The 14536-nt window shown below is 42.3% G+C and overlaps 2 protein-coding genes across 4 annotated transcripts in view; one reads left to right on the top strand and one right to left on the bottom strand.

The window, feature by feature from the left end:
• The window catches only part of AGPAT5 (1-acylglycerol-3-phosphate O-acyltransferase 5), an 83441-nt gene extending 74553 nt beyond the window's left edge, over positions 1-8888 (bottom strand). For all 3 annotated transcript variants that reach the window (XM_080797737.1, XM_080797735.1, XM_080797736.1), the window contains exon 1: positions 8327-8888. In XM_080797737.1, the coding sequence (XP_080653863.1) occupies positions 8327-8545 (219 nt within the window). In that variant the 5' untranslated portion in view covers positions 8546-8888. The remainder of the gene's footprint in view (positions 1-8326) is intronic.
• A 217-nt stretch (positions 8889-9105) lies between these two features.
• The window catches only part of LOC308338486 (uncharacterized protein), a 188495-nt gene continuing 183064 nt past the window's right edge, over positions 9106-14536 (top strand). Inside the window, exons 1-3 of the mRNA XM_080796600.1 lie at positions 9106-9144; positions 10020-10163; positions 11900-11957. The gene's annotated coding sequence lies outside the window, so the exon portion shown is untranslated. The remainder of the gene's footprint in view (positions 9145-10019; positions 10164-11899; positions 11958-14536) is intronic.

Below are 14536 nucleotides of genomic sequence, written 5' to 3'. Positions count from 1 at the left end.
TGGCAAACATTACTAAACCGCTCTTACCTCTCACCCATTCCCTAGTGACCTGCCCACACTTTACCAGCCCTAATGGCCAAAAGCCCTTTCTCTGTCATGTTGAGTTACTGCCCTTGTTAAAATGATATATAAACCCCTCAAGCTGAGTCTTTTCACTTCTTTTCATTTTCACTTATTTTCTGTGAGGCACCAATGCATGTAAAAATATTAACATCAGTAAAATGTGTGTCTTTTCTGCTGTTAATCTGACTTTTGCCAGTTTAATTTGCAGATCTCAGCTACGAACCTAGGAGTAGAGGAAAAGCTTTTCTTCCTCTACACTGCAACGTAATAGTTCACTGAGAGCACAGGTTAAAGTATTTAAGACTTGGATTTGAATCCTAGTCCATCACCTTCCTAATCGTGTGAAATTGAGCAAAGTCCCTTACCTCTCCACATCTATTTCTTTACATGTAAAATGAATGTCCTAATGGCAACTACTCCTAATTAATGAGACCAGGTAAGCTACTTCACACAATGCCTTGAACATAGTAACCATCCCCCCAAAAGTTAGCTGTTGTTATTATTATTGTCCAATAAATTGAAATTTTTTATTCACAACTCTGCTATGTGATTAATGGATAAGAGGGAAAAAAAGTCTGTGATACACAAAAATGCAACTATAAATTGTTTTAATATGATTACATATATAATTTATACTCTATGATATTTATAATCATTTGAAATGAATTTTTAAATGCATTTTTATGCCAATGAAATATATCACAAGTTAACCAGCAAAAGGTTTCTACTGTAATGCATACAAACATGATGGTCTTTTTCTGCCCAATCTCAAACACTTCACTGAATAGGAAAATTACAATGCCCTCTGAACCAAGATTAAAGTAGAAACGTAGTCATTTGTCTAATAAGCAGTATGCTATAAGGACCGTGCAACATTTAAAAGGAACCTTAAAGACCACAAGGCTTTCTGACACATTCTTCATGCGTGTCCCTTGGCATAGTCCTTACCCTACAGGGTGTTTCGCTGAGCACCTACGACGTGCCAGTCGCTGAGGGCAGCTCCACACGCTGCCTCATTCAGTCTTCCAAACAGCATGACATAAGTATTCACTGAGGGAGAATACTGAGCTGGGAAGCTGCCTTACTCAAGCTGACACATACTCTGTCAGAGAGCTAGGAATTACGCCCAGGTTTCTCACACCAAGATCCAAAACTCTTTCGAATGTTATAAAAGTATTCTCTGCAAAAATTCCAAATAAGAACTTTGAATGAGGAAACTTCCCATTTATTAGAAGCTTATGTGATTTTTTTTCAGTCTGAACACTAAGGAGATAAGAAACTCATAAGAAAAAATTAAATAGACACAAAAAATGTTCCTCCAGAAAGGCAAACGAAGACAGAGAACAAAGCAATGCATGGGACACGAAGAGCAGCGGGCTTTCGCTCCGTGGGCCCTGCCGGCCCCGAGTCCTCCACTGAGCCCCACAAGCTCCCTGCAGTGTGCCAAGCGCTAGGATTCAGCTGCAGAGCTCTTGTTTTCCCATGGCTCTTGATTCCTTTCTTTTCTAACTTACCTCAGACACGCTTTCTTTAAACTGACTTCTTTCTACAACGCTGCTAAACTGTGTTTTGAGAGTAGAGACTCTTTTCTCATTCTAAACCATGAGTGCCTAGGGAGAGCCTGGATGGCTCAGTCGGTTAAGCGTCTCTGCCTTGGGCTAGGTTCATGATGTTGGGGTCCTGGGATCAAGCCCCGAGTCGGGCTCCCTGCTCAGCACAGAGTCTGCTTCTCCTCCTCCTGCTGCCTCCTCCCCCCTGCTCATGCTCTTTTTCAAATAAAATTGTTTTAAAAAATTAAATTAAGTTTAAAAATAAAACATGAATGCTTAGAATATGATTAGCATTTTAGGTGATGCTCTAGGTATCACCCCTGGTTTCTTCTTCCTCCCGAACTCCACCTGGAGACCAGGCAGAATAAAGCTGTCTTCCAAATACCACTTTCACTTCCAGAAGCATACAGTCCTCTAAAACACTTGGACAACATTGCTTATTTGGGATCTCCAATGCTAGTTCCCATACAGAAAGAGGAAACAAAATAAGCCTTAGAGAACTGCATAGGTTCAAAAGTAGCAAAAAGTACAGGTTTTTATGGACAAGCAAACAAAGGTTTCTCTATATTGCTGGCTGTTGCAGAACTGCCTCCTTTATAAGGTCTCTGACCTTATTCTTTCACAATCTTACTTCTAAGTGTGTGGTTCATGTTTCTTTCCCTTTTATCTATTTAAGTAAAAAATACAATTAGACTCACTAGACCTGTAGTCCCTATTAAATCAAAACCTGTCAACCAGTAAGCTCATTCAAGAACCCACTCCCACTAAAAGTGAGATTCATCTACATTTCCACAAAAACTCAGCCAAGTATTCCCTGTACTCTGCCCTTTTGTTAAACGGGAAAAATTAAGATACTGTCCCCTTTATTGCCATCTCCACAAGTTTACAAACTTGTAGAAGGGATAATACAAACATTAAAAGACGCTAATGTTAATATTTCATGTGTTAATTCATGTGTGATGCTGACACCGAGAGGGGGTGAGGGAAAGCTGAGGCTTCAGCTAGAAGAAAGTATACAGAGAACAGTAGTCCATAGGCACATGCTGGTCATTTGTGGGGGGCTGGGGAAGAAGCAGCAGTTGGGCTACAGTGAAACCAATAACAGAAAAACTGGCCAGGGCAAAATTTAGACAGCTTTGAAGGCCACACTTAGTTGTCTTCATTTTCATTCAGTTGTCCGGTGAGGGCCTCTTTTTCCTAAACACACCATGATACTTTCTCCTGTTTGAAGTAAAGATTCAAAGCAACTCAGAATAACTGATACAGCCTTCTTGAAGAATCCAGGCGAAGTTTTTTTATCTTTGTATCAAAAAGCTAACAAACACTCCAATTTCAGTATTATCCTCTACTGGAATTGTTTTGTCCATATTTTTCCTAGCATGAATAAACTGAGAGCAGGGATCTCATTTCAACCAATATAACCACACCATCAAGTAAAGCATCTTCAGAAAATGGATCCTGAAGCCAGGGTGCCTTGTACTGAATCCTGCCTTAACTGCTACAGATGTGAACTACTGGTGCCTCCGTTCTCATCGGTAAAATGGGAAGAACGGTGCCTACCTTGTGACAGGGACACGAATGACGTGCTAGAACACGACTGACACAGTCAACCCCAAGTCTGTTCCAGATCCCTCCCTCTCCTTTCTCTTCCACAGCCAGTCACAAAGCCCTATCAGCTACTTCGAAAATAGATCTGGGAGTCTTGACATCCATGTCCATGTCCATGTCCACTCCGTCCACAACTCTGACAACCATCCCTCGCCTGGTTTACTACAAATGCTCCGACTGGCCCTTTTGCAGAGCTCAATACAAATGTCACCGGTTTGGGCACACTTCCTCAACCACTAGTCTAACAATCTCACAGAGCACAGTACATTTTAGTTTTAGGTGAGCTCCAAAAGGGCAGGGTTCTCCTCACTGTGTCCCACAGCATCCAGCTAAGGATCTGGAACAAGGTACACACGCCAACACTGCACAAATGAAGGAATGAAGAGTAGTTTTTAGGAATTCCTTAGAATTTACTACTTAGTTTTGGATTACATTATCAACCTGTGTTTGAGAAACCATAACAAAACGAGAAAATATTAATGGAAAATCAAATTTTCTCTTTTTTTTTCAGATTTTATTTATTTGGCAGAGAGAAGCACAGCAAGAGAGGGAACACAAACAGGGAGAGTTCGAGAGGGAGAAGCAGGCTTCCTGCTGAGCAGGGAGCTGGATGAATGCGGGGCTCAATCCCAGGACCCTGGGATTATGCCCCGAGCCGCAGGCAGACGCTTAACGACTGAGCCATCCAGGCGTCCCAGGAAAAATCAATTTCTAGTCCATTTAGGAAGAGTCAGCTGTCAGTTCATTCAGCTCGACAAATTCAGACAAATTCACGAAGAGGGAAAGTAAATTATGCCTGTAGATTCATATTTTCCTATCCTCATCATAAGAGTATAGAGGTGTCCCCAGAGGTTACAGACATATTGGGTGTGACTATAAAACCCTCCTGAGAAGTTAATTAATTGGAGAAGTCTTCCCACAATTTACATTTGTTGAAGGAATCTAAAGTTACACACCAAATTGTTGCATACCTGGGAAAGGTGTGTGTAGGCAGAGGGAACTTTAACTTTCAAAATATTTTGGTAGTGCATGAATGTTTTATTGCATCTGTGATTTAAAATAGAAAAATAAGACATTAAAAGGAATCTTACACCAATGCAACCAAAACAAAAAACTTGCTTGCTCAATCAGGGATTTTTATTTATAGAAAGTACACAAAATTTTATTTATAGAAAGGTTCTAATTACAGTTCTCTAAGATTTTTTTTTTTAAGATTTTATTTATTTATTTGACAGATAGAAATCACAAGTAGGCAGAAAGGCAGGCAGAGAGAGAGAGGAGGAAGCAGGCTCCCGGATGAGCAGAGAGCCCAACGCAGGGCTCGATCCCAGGACCCTGGGATCATGACCCAAGCCGAAGGCAGAGGCTTTAACCCACTGAGCCACCCAGGGGCCCCTCTAAGATTTTCTTATAAGTCTATTCCCTAGCCAGACTCAAAACGTGTTAGACTGGAATCCTATTTGATTTGGGAAATGTTTAGTTTCCCCTATGAAAGGCTGGTGTCATTCTTAAACACACACAGGCAGAAGCACAACCAAATCTGCCGGGCTATCAGGCCCCAGCTAAACTGAAGGAAGTACTCTCAGGTCTTTTAAGGTCTTCACATGGATGATAAATAAGCAGAGGAAAAGGAAATTAAGGATACAAAGTATTCATATTCTCTTTAGGACTACTGATACTCAAGACGACTCTGGGCAACGTTTCAGCAGAAATGCAGACAGAATCCAGATGTGGTAAAAAGGAGGTAGGCTTGTAAGGTCCCTTTTCCCATTCTAAATAAACATGTTTTATTCAAATAGTTTAGCTGCCTTTAGCTACAAGACACAAATTTAACTAAAAGTCTAGGACTATGTTTGATGAAACAGTGCTACAAAAAGAACCAGTTATAAATGGTCTCCAGATATGAATGCCTTGGTTGTCCCGGAAGAACTTGAAACAATGTTTCAATTAAAAGTATGAATTAGAGAAGAGTATTCTAACTGAACACATTAAAAAAAAAATCAAAATTTTAGGCTTAAATTCTGTCATCTTGTTTCCAGTGTTTTTTGGACTACTTTATATTTGAAGTAGGTCAGTTGAAAAATTAAATTCATCTTATCTCAAAGTCCACATTTTGTTGTTCTATCATGTTAGCATTTGAGGAACAGCAAATTAGAAGATAGGGCCTGTAATGTAAAATACATTTTAAAGTAAATTCCAAATGTTAGAAAAGGATTTAAGCAGGAAAAAAAATCTGACTAAAATACTTATTAGATGTTAATGAGGAGGCATGTATTATATCACTAGATATTTTTGTTCTGCAAATATCAATGATCAGTTTTTAGTTCATTCCATTGGAAGGAGGGAAAAAAGCAGAACTTTTTTTTTTTTCAAATAATGAGAAAGGAATTCTGACATTTAGGAAAAAAATACATTAACTTTTAACAGCTTCCAAAGCAACTACTTCCATCCAGTTCTTTTTTAAAACTTAGAATTAAAAAGCATTAAAAATTCCATTTAAAAAATTCTAATTTATGCTCAACATCACTAATCAACAGGAAAACGCAAATCAAAATCATAAGTTATCACCTTACACCTGACAGAATGTTTAGTATCAGAAAGACATTTAGCAAGGATGTGGAGAAAAGGGAACCCTCATGCACTGCTGGTGGAAACGTAAATTGGTGTAGCAACTGTGGAGGTTCCTCAAAAAATTAAAAATAGAAATGCTACCTAATCCAGTAACTCCACTATTGGGTATTTACTCAAAGAAAACAAAAACACTAATCAAAAAGATATACATATACCCCTATGTTTATTGCAGCATTGTTCCCAATAGCTGAGATACAGAAGCAACCTATGTGTCCACTGATAAATGAAGATGTGTTATACACACACACACACACAGGAATATCACTGAGACAGAAAAAGGAACGATCTTGGCATTGGGGACAACACGGATGGACCCAGAGGGTATTATGCTAAGCAAAATAAGTCAGACAGACAAATACCATTCGGTTTCACTTTATGTGTTACCTAAAAAACCAAACAAACAAAAAAGAAACAAATCCATAAACACAGAGATCAGACCGGTAGTTGCCTGATGAGAGGGGGTGGAAAAAATTCCAATTTAAATATACTTCTACAATTTATATAATTTAATGGCGAATTTCCTTTCATCCAAAAACTTAAAATTACTAACACTTCTTCAGAAATGAATCAACATTCTTATATTCAGAACAAAGATGAGGATCGTCTCTGTTCTTTGCAAACTAGAGCTGAAAAACAATTCAAGGGGAAAAAAAAGTCCCCTAGCAAAACAAGAAAAACTAAAATGTTAATCAAAACTTTACAATGACAGTCACTGATGAAAACTAGTAAGTAAAACTAAAAATTAGGTGACAGAATGTCCTTATAAATACATTTCCTTTCCTTTATTATCCTGGATATTGTCATTCATGCATCTATAAAAGGACATCTAATGGCCCTTGAGTACAATTCCAAGTTTTATTTAATGTGTGTTCCTTAAAGTTTGTTAGGAATTCTAGAACTGAGTGGCCACTGAGGATCAATAGATTCAATTTTTTAAAAAATCAAGTGCTGAGAACTCAAAAATTAAACTGGAGGTCTACAGTGAACAGGGTATAAGACATACAATTTAGAAACACTGGAATTTTATAATCATTTTTAAAATAAGAAACTTGCTAAACACACTGGTATATTATCTATTATATTGCATGGAACATGCTATATTCTTTGAACAAAAATGAAATAACCCACCATAGGCAGTATTATTTTTCTAAAAGGTAGCTGACTTTGTCCTATGTTCTGTCTGTACCCTAGCCCAGGTCAGCAATCATCTGATGTAAAATTAAATATTTAATCATGACAAAACCATACAAATAGACAAATACGGTGAAGAGCAAAGGGAGACAAATGATTGGTCTGAATTTGTGAAAATTTTAGATGAAGACCATTTTTTTAAAAGCCAATTAACAGGAAACCATGACCTGAAAGAGCGTTCTTTCTTTTCTAGGAAGCACTTACAGATACTGGTTTAAATGTAGGCCCTGGCTTCTCCTACTTCCCTTCCCCCAAACAACCTCCAACTGGGGCAAACTCAGAGTCATCAGGGATCCACAGCAGTGCAACTGCAAACTGAAAATAGTAGCTGGTTGACAACAGGGTGAAAACAGCTGCTTGAGGGAAAAAAAAAGACAAAAAGACAAAACCAATGCCATCCCATTCCCTTCAGCCCAACCCCGATTAAGAAAAGGGGAGGGAAAAAAAGGACTAATTGGATATAAGGAATAACCAAGAATCAAGCTCTTCTATTCAAATTGGGAAATAAGAGGAAAATCTGCAATCCTTATTTTTGTAAAAGAGAATTCAAATAACTAAAATTAAGGGGATCTTCTACATTTTTTTTTTTTTACAAATTTAATGCACAGATCCAGTCTCTACAGAAAAAGTAACAGAAAGTCATCAGACAAAACATCAGTCACACATTTGAGCCCAGTTTAAGTTGGCAAGAATTTTATCTACCGTAAGGCTTCTACAGTAACAAATGTATTAATTTCGTCGTCCAGCTTTCACTTATACTGGGGAAGAATGCAAAACAAAGTTGTAATTATTGTCCAAAAAGCAACATTCATCGGTTTCAAGAGAAGGTCTCCGATTTTTAAGAGCCCTTTTGACTTTAAACATTACCAATCTTCTTAGACCAAACGCCAAAAAACTTATTAACTGCTTGCCCTACTTAAGTGCTCATCTGCACCTACTTAGCTAAGCACCGAGACAGACAGTAAAAGATGGGGAGAAGGGGGCGGTTGATCCCACTTGGGGCCTCAGAAGAACATAACCAAGCTCCCTGGAGACCTTGGGGTACCTGCAAGGAAGTATCAGACCAAACCCTACCTAAGAACGTGAACCCTCCCTCGGCAGTGGGAGGATAGGGCGAGGGCACGTGTTCTTGGGGCCGGATCTGCCAGGCAGAGCCGAACGATCCAAAGGTACCCTGGGGTGGGGGGCGGGGAGCGGGCTGGAAGGTTCCCGGCGGAGACCCGGGTGGAGAGCGGGGAGCCGGGTGCGGCAGACGCGCGCGGAGGGCGGGCAGCGCCTCTCACCTGCACGCCGGTGTAGTTCTCGAAGAAGAAGAGCACCATGCTCTGATAGATGCAGTAGAGCCGGTCGTCCACCGCCTGGTAGCAGCGGGAGGGCAGGAAGGCGGAGAGCAGCCGCCAGGCCCCCCAGGCCAGCACGTAGGTGGGGGCAGTGCCCAGGAGCACGGCGGCCGGCAGCACGCAGCGCATCGAGTACATGTGGAGCACCAGGGACAGCAGCATCTTGCCGGCGCCGCTCGCGGACTGCTCCGCTGGCTGCTCCCCGCCCGGGACGCCTCCAGGCCGCCCCGCTGCCCTCAGCCGGCGGCCAATCACCGGGCCGGGCCGGGCCGCGCCGCCGCCCCCTCACCTCTCCGGGCCGCCAGCCGCACCTGAGACGCCCAGCCCGCGCCCGCTCCGGCCTCCGCCCCCAGCCGCATGGGCCGCGCCGCCGCCTGACGCTGGGCGGGCCGACGAGTGCGGGGCAGGCCGCGCTGCTCGCGGCCGCGGGGCCAGGGGACGCCGCGGCCCTCCGAGGCTCCGAAGCTCAAAAGCGTTTACACCCCATGACCCTCGCCCGTCACCCAGCGCCCCTGTCGGGGGCGGGGCTCCGCGGCAACAACACGCCGCCTGATTGGCCTCCGGTTGCCATAGTCCCCCGTAGGGGGCGGGATTCCGTGAAATTAACACATCCTCTGATTGGTCGAATGCGCTGACAGGGAGGTGCAACTGTCGACCGGAAGCGCGGACAGCCAGGGTCTGTCCGCTACGCATGCTCCGAAGCTTGGTCTCGCTGCAGAGGCGGGAAGAAAGGTGGCGACTGGCGGGCCCGGTGGGTGCAGGTGGGTGCGGGCCAGAGGAGGGGGCCCGGGTTGGTTGGAGGGCAGACCCCACGTTCTGCTCGCACGCTCTGTGGGCCCCTGGTCCCCGGAATGCGCCCTTAAGCCGAGAAGTCCCCTAACACGGTGGGTGTCAAGTGTGGTGCAGACCGCTGTCTTCAGTCAGGAGGACTCGTGCGTTCAGCAGATACTTGCCCAGTTCAGTTCGGGCAGGCCCAAACGGCAGGCCTGGAGTGGAACATGGGGGTGCGATAAGCGCTATCAGAGCTCCGCCCCGGATTATCTACCCAGCGCTAGGCTTGGCGAGATGCCCCCCCCCCCTTTCTAGGCGGCTCCCACCGCCCGCCTTCCCCGCTTGGTCCCTTTCTTCCCAGCAAGCGTGCAGGACTTCCCCCGCCACTTAGCGAGGTTCGGAGTCAGGCCCGCTTTTTTTCATCACAATAATGGTGGCAGTTGCATGTTGGCGCTCGGCTGGACCGCCTTCTCGCAAGGTGCTTTCCACGCTTTGTCAGACCTTTCGGATTCACTCCTGCTTCACTTCCCCGGCGTCTGGGTCTCTGTCTTCCCATTTTGTTTTAATAAGGAGCCTCGTTTTGCGGCAGTACTTAAAAGTACCTGGACTGTACATGCAGAATATATAAAGTACTGACATACTTTTGTGACCGAAAGAAAATTCTAGGAAGGCGGGGCAGTTGTTTTGTGGATGTGAAAACGGATCCAGTGACCTCTGGATCCTTCTACTGCCCTTTGGCTTCAGTAAAAGTGGTTTAATGTGTAACCTTTTCTGGGGACAGTTGTACTTCCAAAGGATGCCAAATGCTTTAAGTGAAAAAAATTTTTTTCATTTTTCTTTCTTTCTTTCTTTTTTTTTTTAACAGAAGCCTGTGGGTTAGCTTTATCCTGGGAGCCATTTTAATGGAAAATTCTAATCAGGGCCAGAACAGTGTCTACTTTCTGTGACTATAGGGGATTGACATCGTGTAACATGATTGGTAGATGCTTATCTGAGGAGACAAAGCCAGGTGAGTAGACTTCTAAGGAACAAGTATGTGGACAAGTGTATTGCCAACAGGAAGCATTACACAAAAGAAAGATTTTCAACAAGGTTTCCCTTCTCTTTCTGTGGGAAGTAATGGCCTGTACTGTGAGAAGAACTAGATTTCTTTTTGGAAGAAAAAAGTCATGGGTGTGGATAGTGTGCTTCTCCAGTGCCATTCATGCTTACTTTGAGACCAGACATGCCTACAATTAGAAAAAAATGTATGAAGAGAGAGCGTAGGCTCAGTGTTCACGTTATGATCTGTATGTATGACGTCAGTAAATACGTTGCTTTCTGTGAGCTATGCCCCAGTTACTGTTGGTCACCAAGTAGTGAAGTTCTGTGCAGTGTTTTGGCGTGGAGACACAGAGCCTAAGTTCCTCTTTTCCCCATTTATATCCAAACCCAGCCCTGCCGCCCTGGTTAGTCCTGTGCTTGTCTCCCTTCCTAGTAATTGTGGCAGATTCACTCTCACCTCTGGTCACTTACTCCTTTCTTAAGTGATAGTCAGCCCACATTCTCTGTTTCTACCTCTTTACCTCTACATTTTTTTAATCTATTTCAGTCTAACTTCCTTTTCTACCACTCTAGAAAAATGGTTCTTTTAGGGAAGTACAGCTACCCTAGCCTGCATGCAGGGGCACTGGGATATAACAGTGGAAAGACCGGTTCTGTTTATGACTTTCTGATGCTTAGTTAGGTGCAGTGAAGGGTTTCACGCGGGAAAAGTTTTACATAAAGAGAAAATGCATAGTACTATGGGAACATTTATTAAGGAGATTTCATTTAGTCTGGGTACAAAGAATACTTCTCAAGTGGAGTGACACTTAAAGTGAAACTTAACAGTGGAGTTAGCTAGGCGACAGCTAGAGATAAGAGGAAGAGGAAGAACCTCCCAGTGAGAACTTCGAATCTGGAGGACAGAAGCTGAGAGTGCAGTGTACCCAGGCGCTGAAAAACCCTGTGTGGAGCATTGAAATGGGGGACACTTTTTTTTTTTTTTTTTTAATTTGAGAGAGAGACAGCATGCACAAGTGAGGGGGGGCATTGGGATGCGGGAAACGGGAGAAGACTGCTTGCCAAGCAGCTCTATCCTAGGACCCTGAGATCATGACCTGAGCCAAAGGCAGATGCTTAACCCAGTGAGCCACCCAGGCACCCCATGGAATGGGCCACACTTAAAAAAAAAAAAAAAAAGGATGTCACCTAAAAGAATTGTATTTCCCTCACACATTTTTAAGTTAATAGCTAAAACTGTTTTTATTATAAGTTTAATTATGACATTTTAAAATAAAGTGATTACAGAAATCTTTTAAATAGCCTGAATGGGTTATGAATATCATGGTGACTTATTACCCATCATCATCTGTTTAAATAGTTGTTTACCAATTAGAATTTTACATTGATCTTTTCTTTTTCTCCTTGAAAACATATTTCATTCCACTTGTACCACAGAATTTAACTTAATGGACTATCCTTTTATGATTCAGTCTTTTATTGTTCAAACCATATCAAGTATCTAAAAGCAAAAATTTCTCCTGTATTGAGCTATTGTTGTTAGCGATATACCATGAATCAGTGTGTATCACAAAATCTGATAAGTAATTATTGTAAATAAAGTTTTTTTGACAATGCCTGTCTTAATGATGCCTTAATTAAAATAAATTTTAAGTTACCTTTTGGTGTCCTCAAATTTATTACACCTTTCCACCTCTGCAGTGCTGTGCAATGAAGATTTGAGGTGGACCCAGTGGTGGGGACCATTGTGAAATGCAAGGTGGGTTTGGACTCCCGGAAGTCTTCATAGGTGGATCAATTTCAGGAAAGTTAAGCGTCTGAAACTCAGGTCCTTTAGAACTACTCATGACCACATCTTTACATATTCTCAGGGATACCCCATGGAAAAGTTTGAAAACTGTTGGTGGAGAAAGTAAGTGGGGCAAGCGAAGGCAACAAAGATGGTAGGGGTTGAATCAGGAAAGGAAAGATGGGGGAGGAACCATGTGACGGGGGGACTTATGAGGCATATAAAGGATTTTAGACCTTATCCCAAAAGGTCTTGAAAGCTACTGAAAGGTTTAAAAAGGAGTTTTTAAAAAGTTGTTCTGGGCAGCCTGGCAGGTAGATTGGGAGCCGGTTGGAGATGTTGCTAACTTTCCAACATCTCAAATAGAATGTTGGCTTGGACTTTGTTGGTGACCCTGTATGGAGAACAAGACATTTATTAATTCCTCCTATACAGCCTTTTCAGAGGGAAATTTGACAGTGTCTAACAAATGTGGACAGATAGCGTTTGAATCAAATCTAATTAAATAAGCGTCCATAGTAGAATGATTACATGAATTCACAAAGATGATAACTGAAATGCTATGTTGTAGGTGGCAAGAAAAAAATAGATTGAAATGTATTCCCCTAGATCTCCAGCACATGAAGTGAAAGAAAAAAAAAAGGTTGCTGAATAATCTACGCACTACTATCCCATTTCAGTGAAAACTAAATGTATTTCTGCATGCAGATGTCTAGAAACTACTGATGACAGTGACTATCTCGTGGGGGGTTGGGGAGAGTAGGCTTAGATGAAGTGCAACAGGACTTTCTGCATTGTTTCAGGTTTTTACCAAGAAATATTGATTCAACAAATGTATATCCACTGCTAGTCGTATACCCCACCCACTCTGTTGGGTTTCAAAGATAAAAAGCAGATGGATGCCTTGAGGTCATGACTTTGTGAGGTGTGTGTGGAGGGGGTATGGGATTTACTTCCTACCTGGGCAAATAAAAATAAGCAGAGAGGTGAGTAAGAGATAGCTGAAAGGTGTGATGCACAGGAGTTAATTGACTGGTGGTGATAAATGAGAAAGGGAGGAGAGAGGAATGCCTTCCAAGTTTCAGGCTGGAGTAACCAGGTGGAATTTCATCTGATGGAGTGGAAACAGGCTCTGTGGGGTGTGGAAATTAACTGGGAGAGTGGGAGCCTTTGAAGAAAAAACACAAGTTTACAAATACAAAAGTAGATGTGAACGTGGATATTTATTTAGAATGGGAAAAGAAATCACAAGAAAAAAATGGCAGATCACAAAAATAAAAGATCCAGAAAAATAACATTATTTAAGTGTATCATGTATCCGTAGAGCATACTTTTTTTTTAAAGTTTTTATTTGTTTGACAGAGACACAGTGAGAGAGGGAATACAACCGGGGGAGTGGGAGAGAGAGAAGCAGGCTTCCCACTGAGCAGGGAACCCGATATGGGGCTGCATCCCAGGACTCCAGGATCATGACCTGAGCTGAAGGCAGACACTTAACGACTGAGCCACCCAGGTGCCCCTACCTTTCTTTTGATTATGAAAACCATTTTATATTTGCTACATATAGCAAGAAAAATCGTCTTTCCTCTAGGGCGATAAATGGAAATTTAGTTTTTATCACTGTTAGGATGTATGACATACTCAACATCACACTCTGACTTTAATGCGTATTCAATAGAAATCTAACTAGATTTTTTTGTTTTTGTTGGGGGAGGTGTGAAGGAGCAAGAGAACAGTGTAGTGGGACCTTGACAAATTTGTTCTAAAACTCATGAAGGAAAACAAGTAATTTTTCTAAAGGAGGAATACTGATTGATAGAATGACGTTCATCCGAAGATACCAATATAATTTCTGCAACTTGTGCATGAATTAGTTTCCATGGCAAAGGACAATGTGAGACTCAGATGGAATTTAGGATTACTAATCAGCACACGTTGAGAGAATCTTGGGCTATCCTGGTTGGCCCATGTGATCAGCAGGGCCCTTTCAAGTAGAAAAGGGAGGCAGAGAAGGTGTTCAGAGAGAGGCAGCTGGAGGGGGCTCCGCTCGTTTGCTCGCTTTGAAGGAGGAAAGTAGCTGGGAGCCAAGGATGGGGGGCAGGCTGCCGAACAGATCGCCTCCCGAAGCCCCCAAAGGAACCAGCCTTGCCAACACCTTGACTTTAATCCAGTGAGGCTCATCTTGGACTTCTGATCTCCAAAACTGTGAGATAACAAATTTACATTACTTAAGCTACTATGTGGTAATTTGTTAACAGCAGCAATAGAAATAACACACTGATGGGAGGGGGGTGGCTTTCTCCAGTATGTATCGAACCTACTCTCATGCTACAGTAGGAGTATTTTCACTAGTGAACAGATAGGTGATTCAGCGGAGCAAAATGAAGAGCCCCCAAATCCATGCACTGTGAATTTTGTATTTTTTGAAAGTGGCATTTAAAGCCAGAGTAAAAAGAATGAGTTAGTCAAAAAATAATGTTAGTACAACTGTCTGTGTTTTTGGAAAATGTCGTAAATGAACATAACCAACATCAAAATAAAAGTCAGAT

This window comes from Martes martes, assembly GCF_963455335.1.
Source record: "Martes martes genome assembly, chromosome: 2".
NCBI classification, from domain to species: domain Eukaryota; kingdom Metazoa; phylum Chordata; class Mammalia; order Carnivora; family Mustelidae; genus Martes; species Martes martes.
The sequence above is the reverse complement of the archived record's forward strand: the minus strand, read 5'-3'. Positions and strand labels throughout refer to the sequence as shown.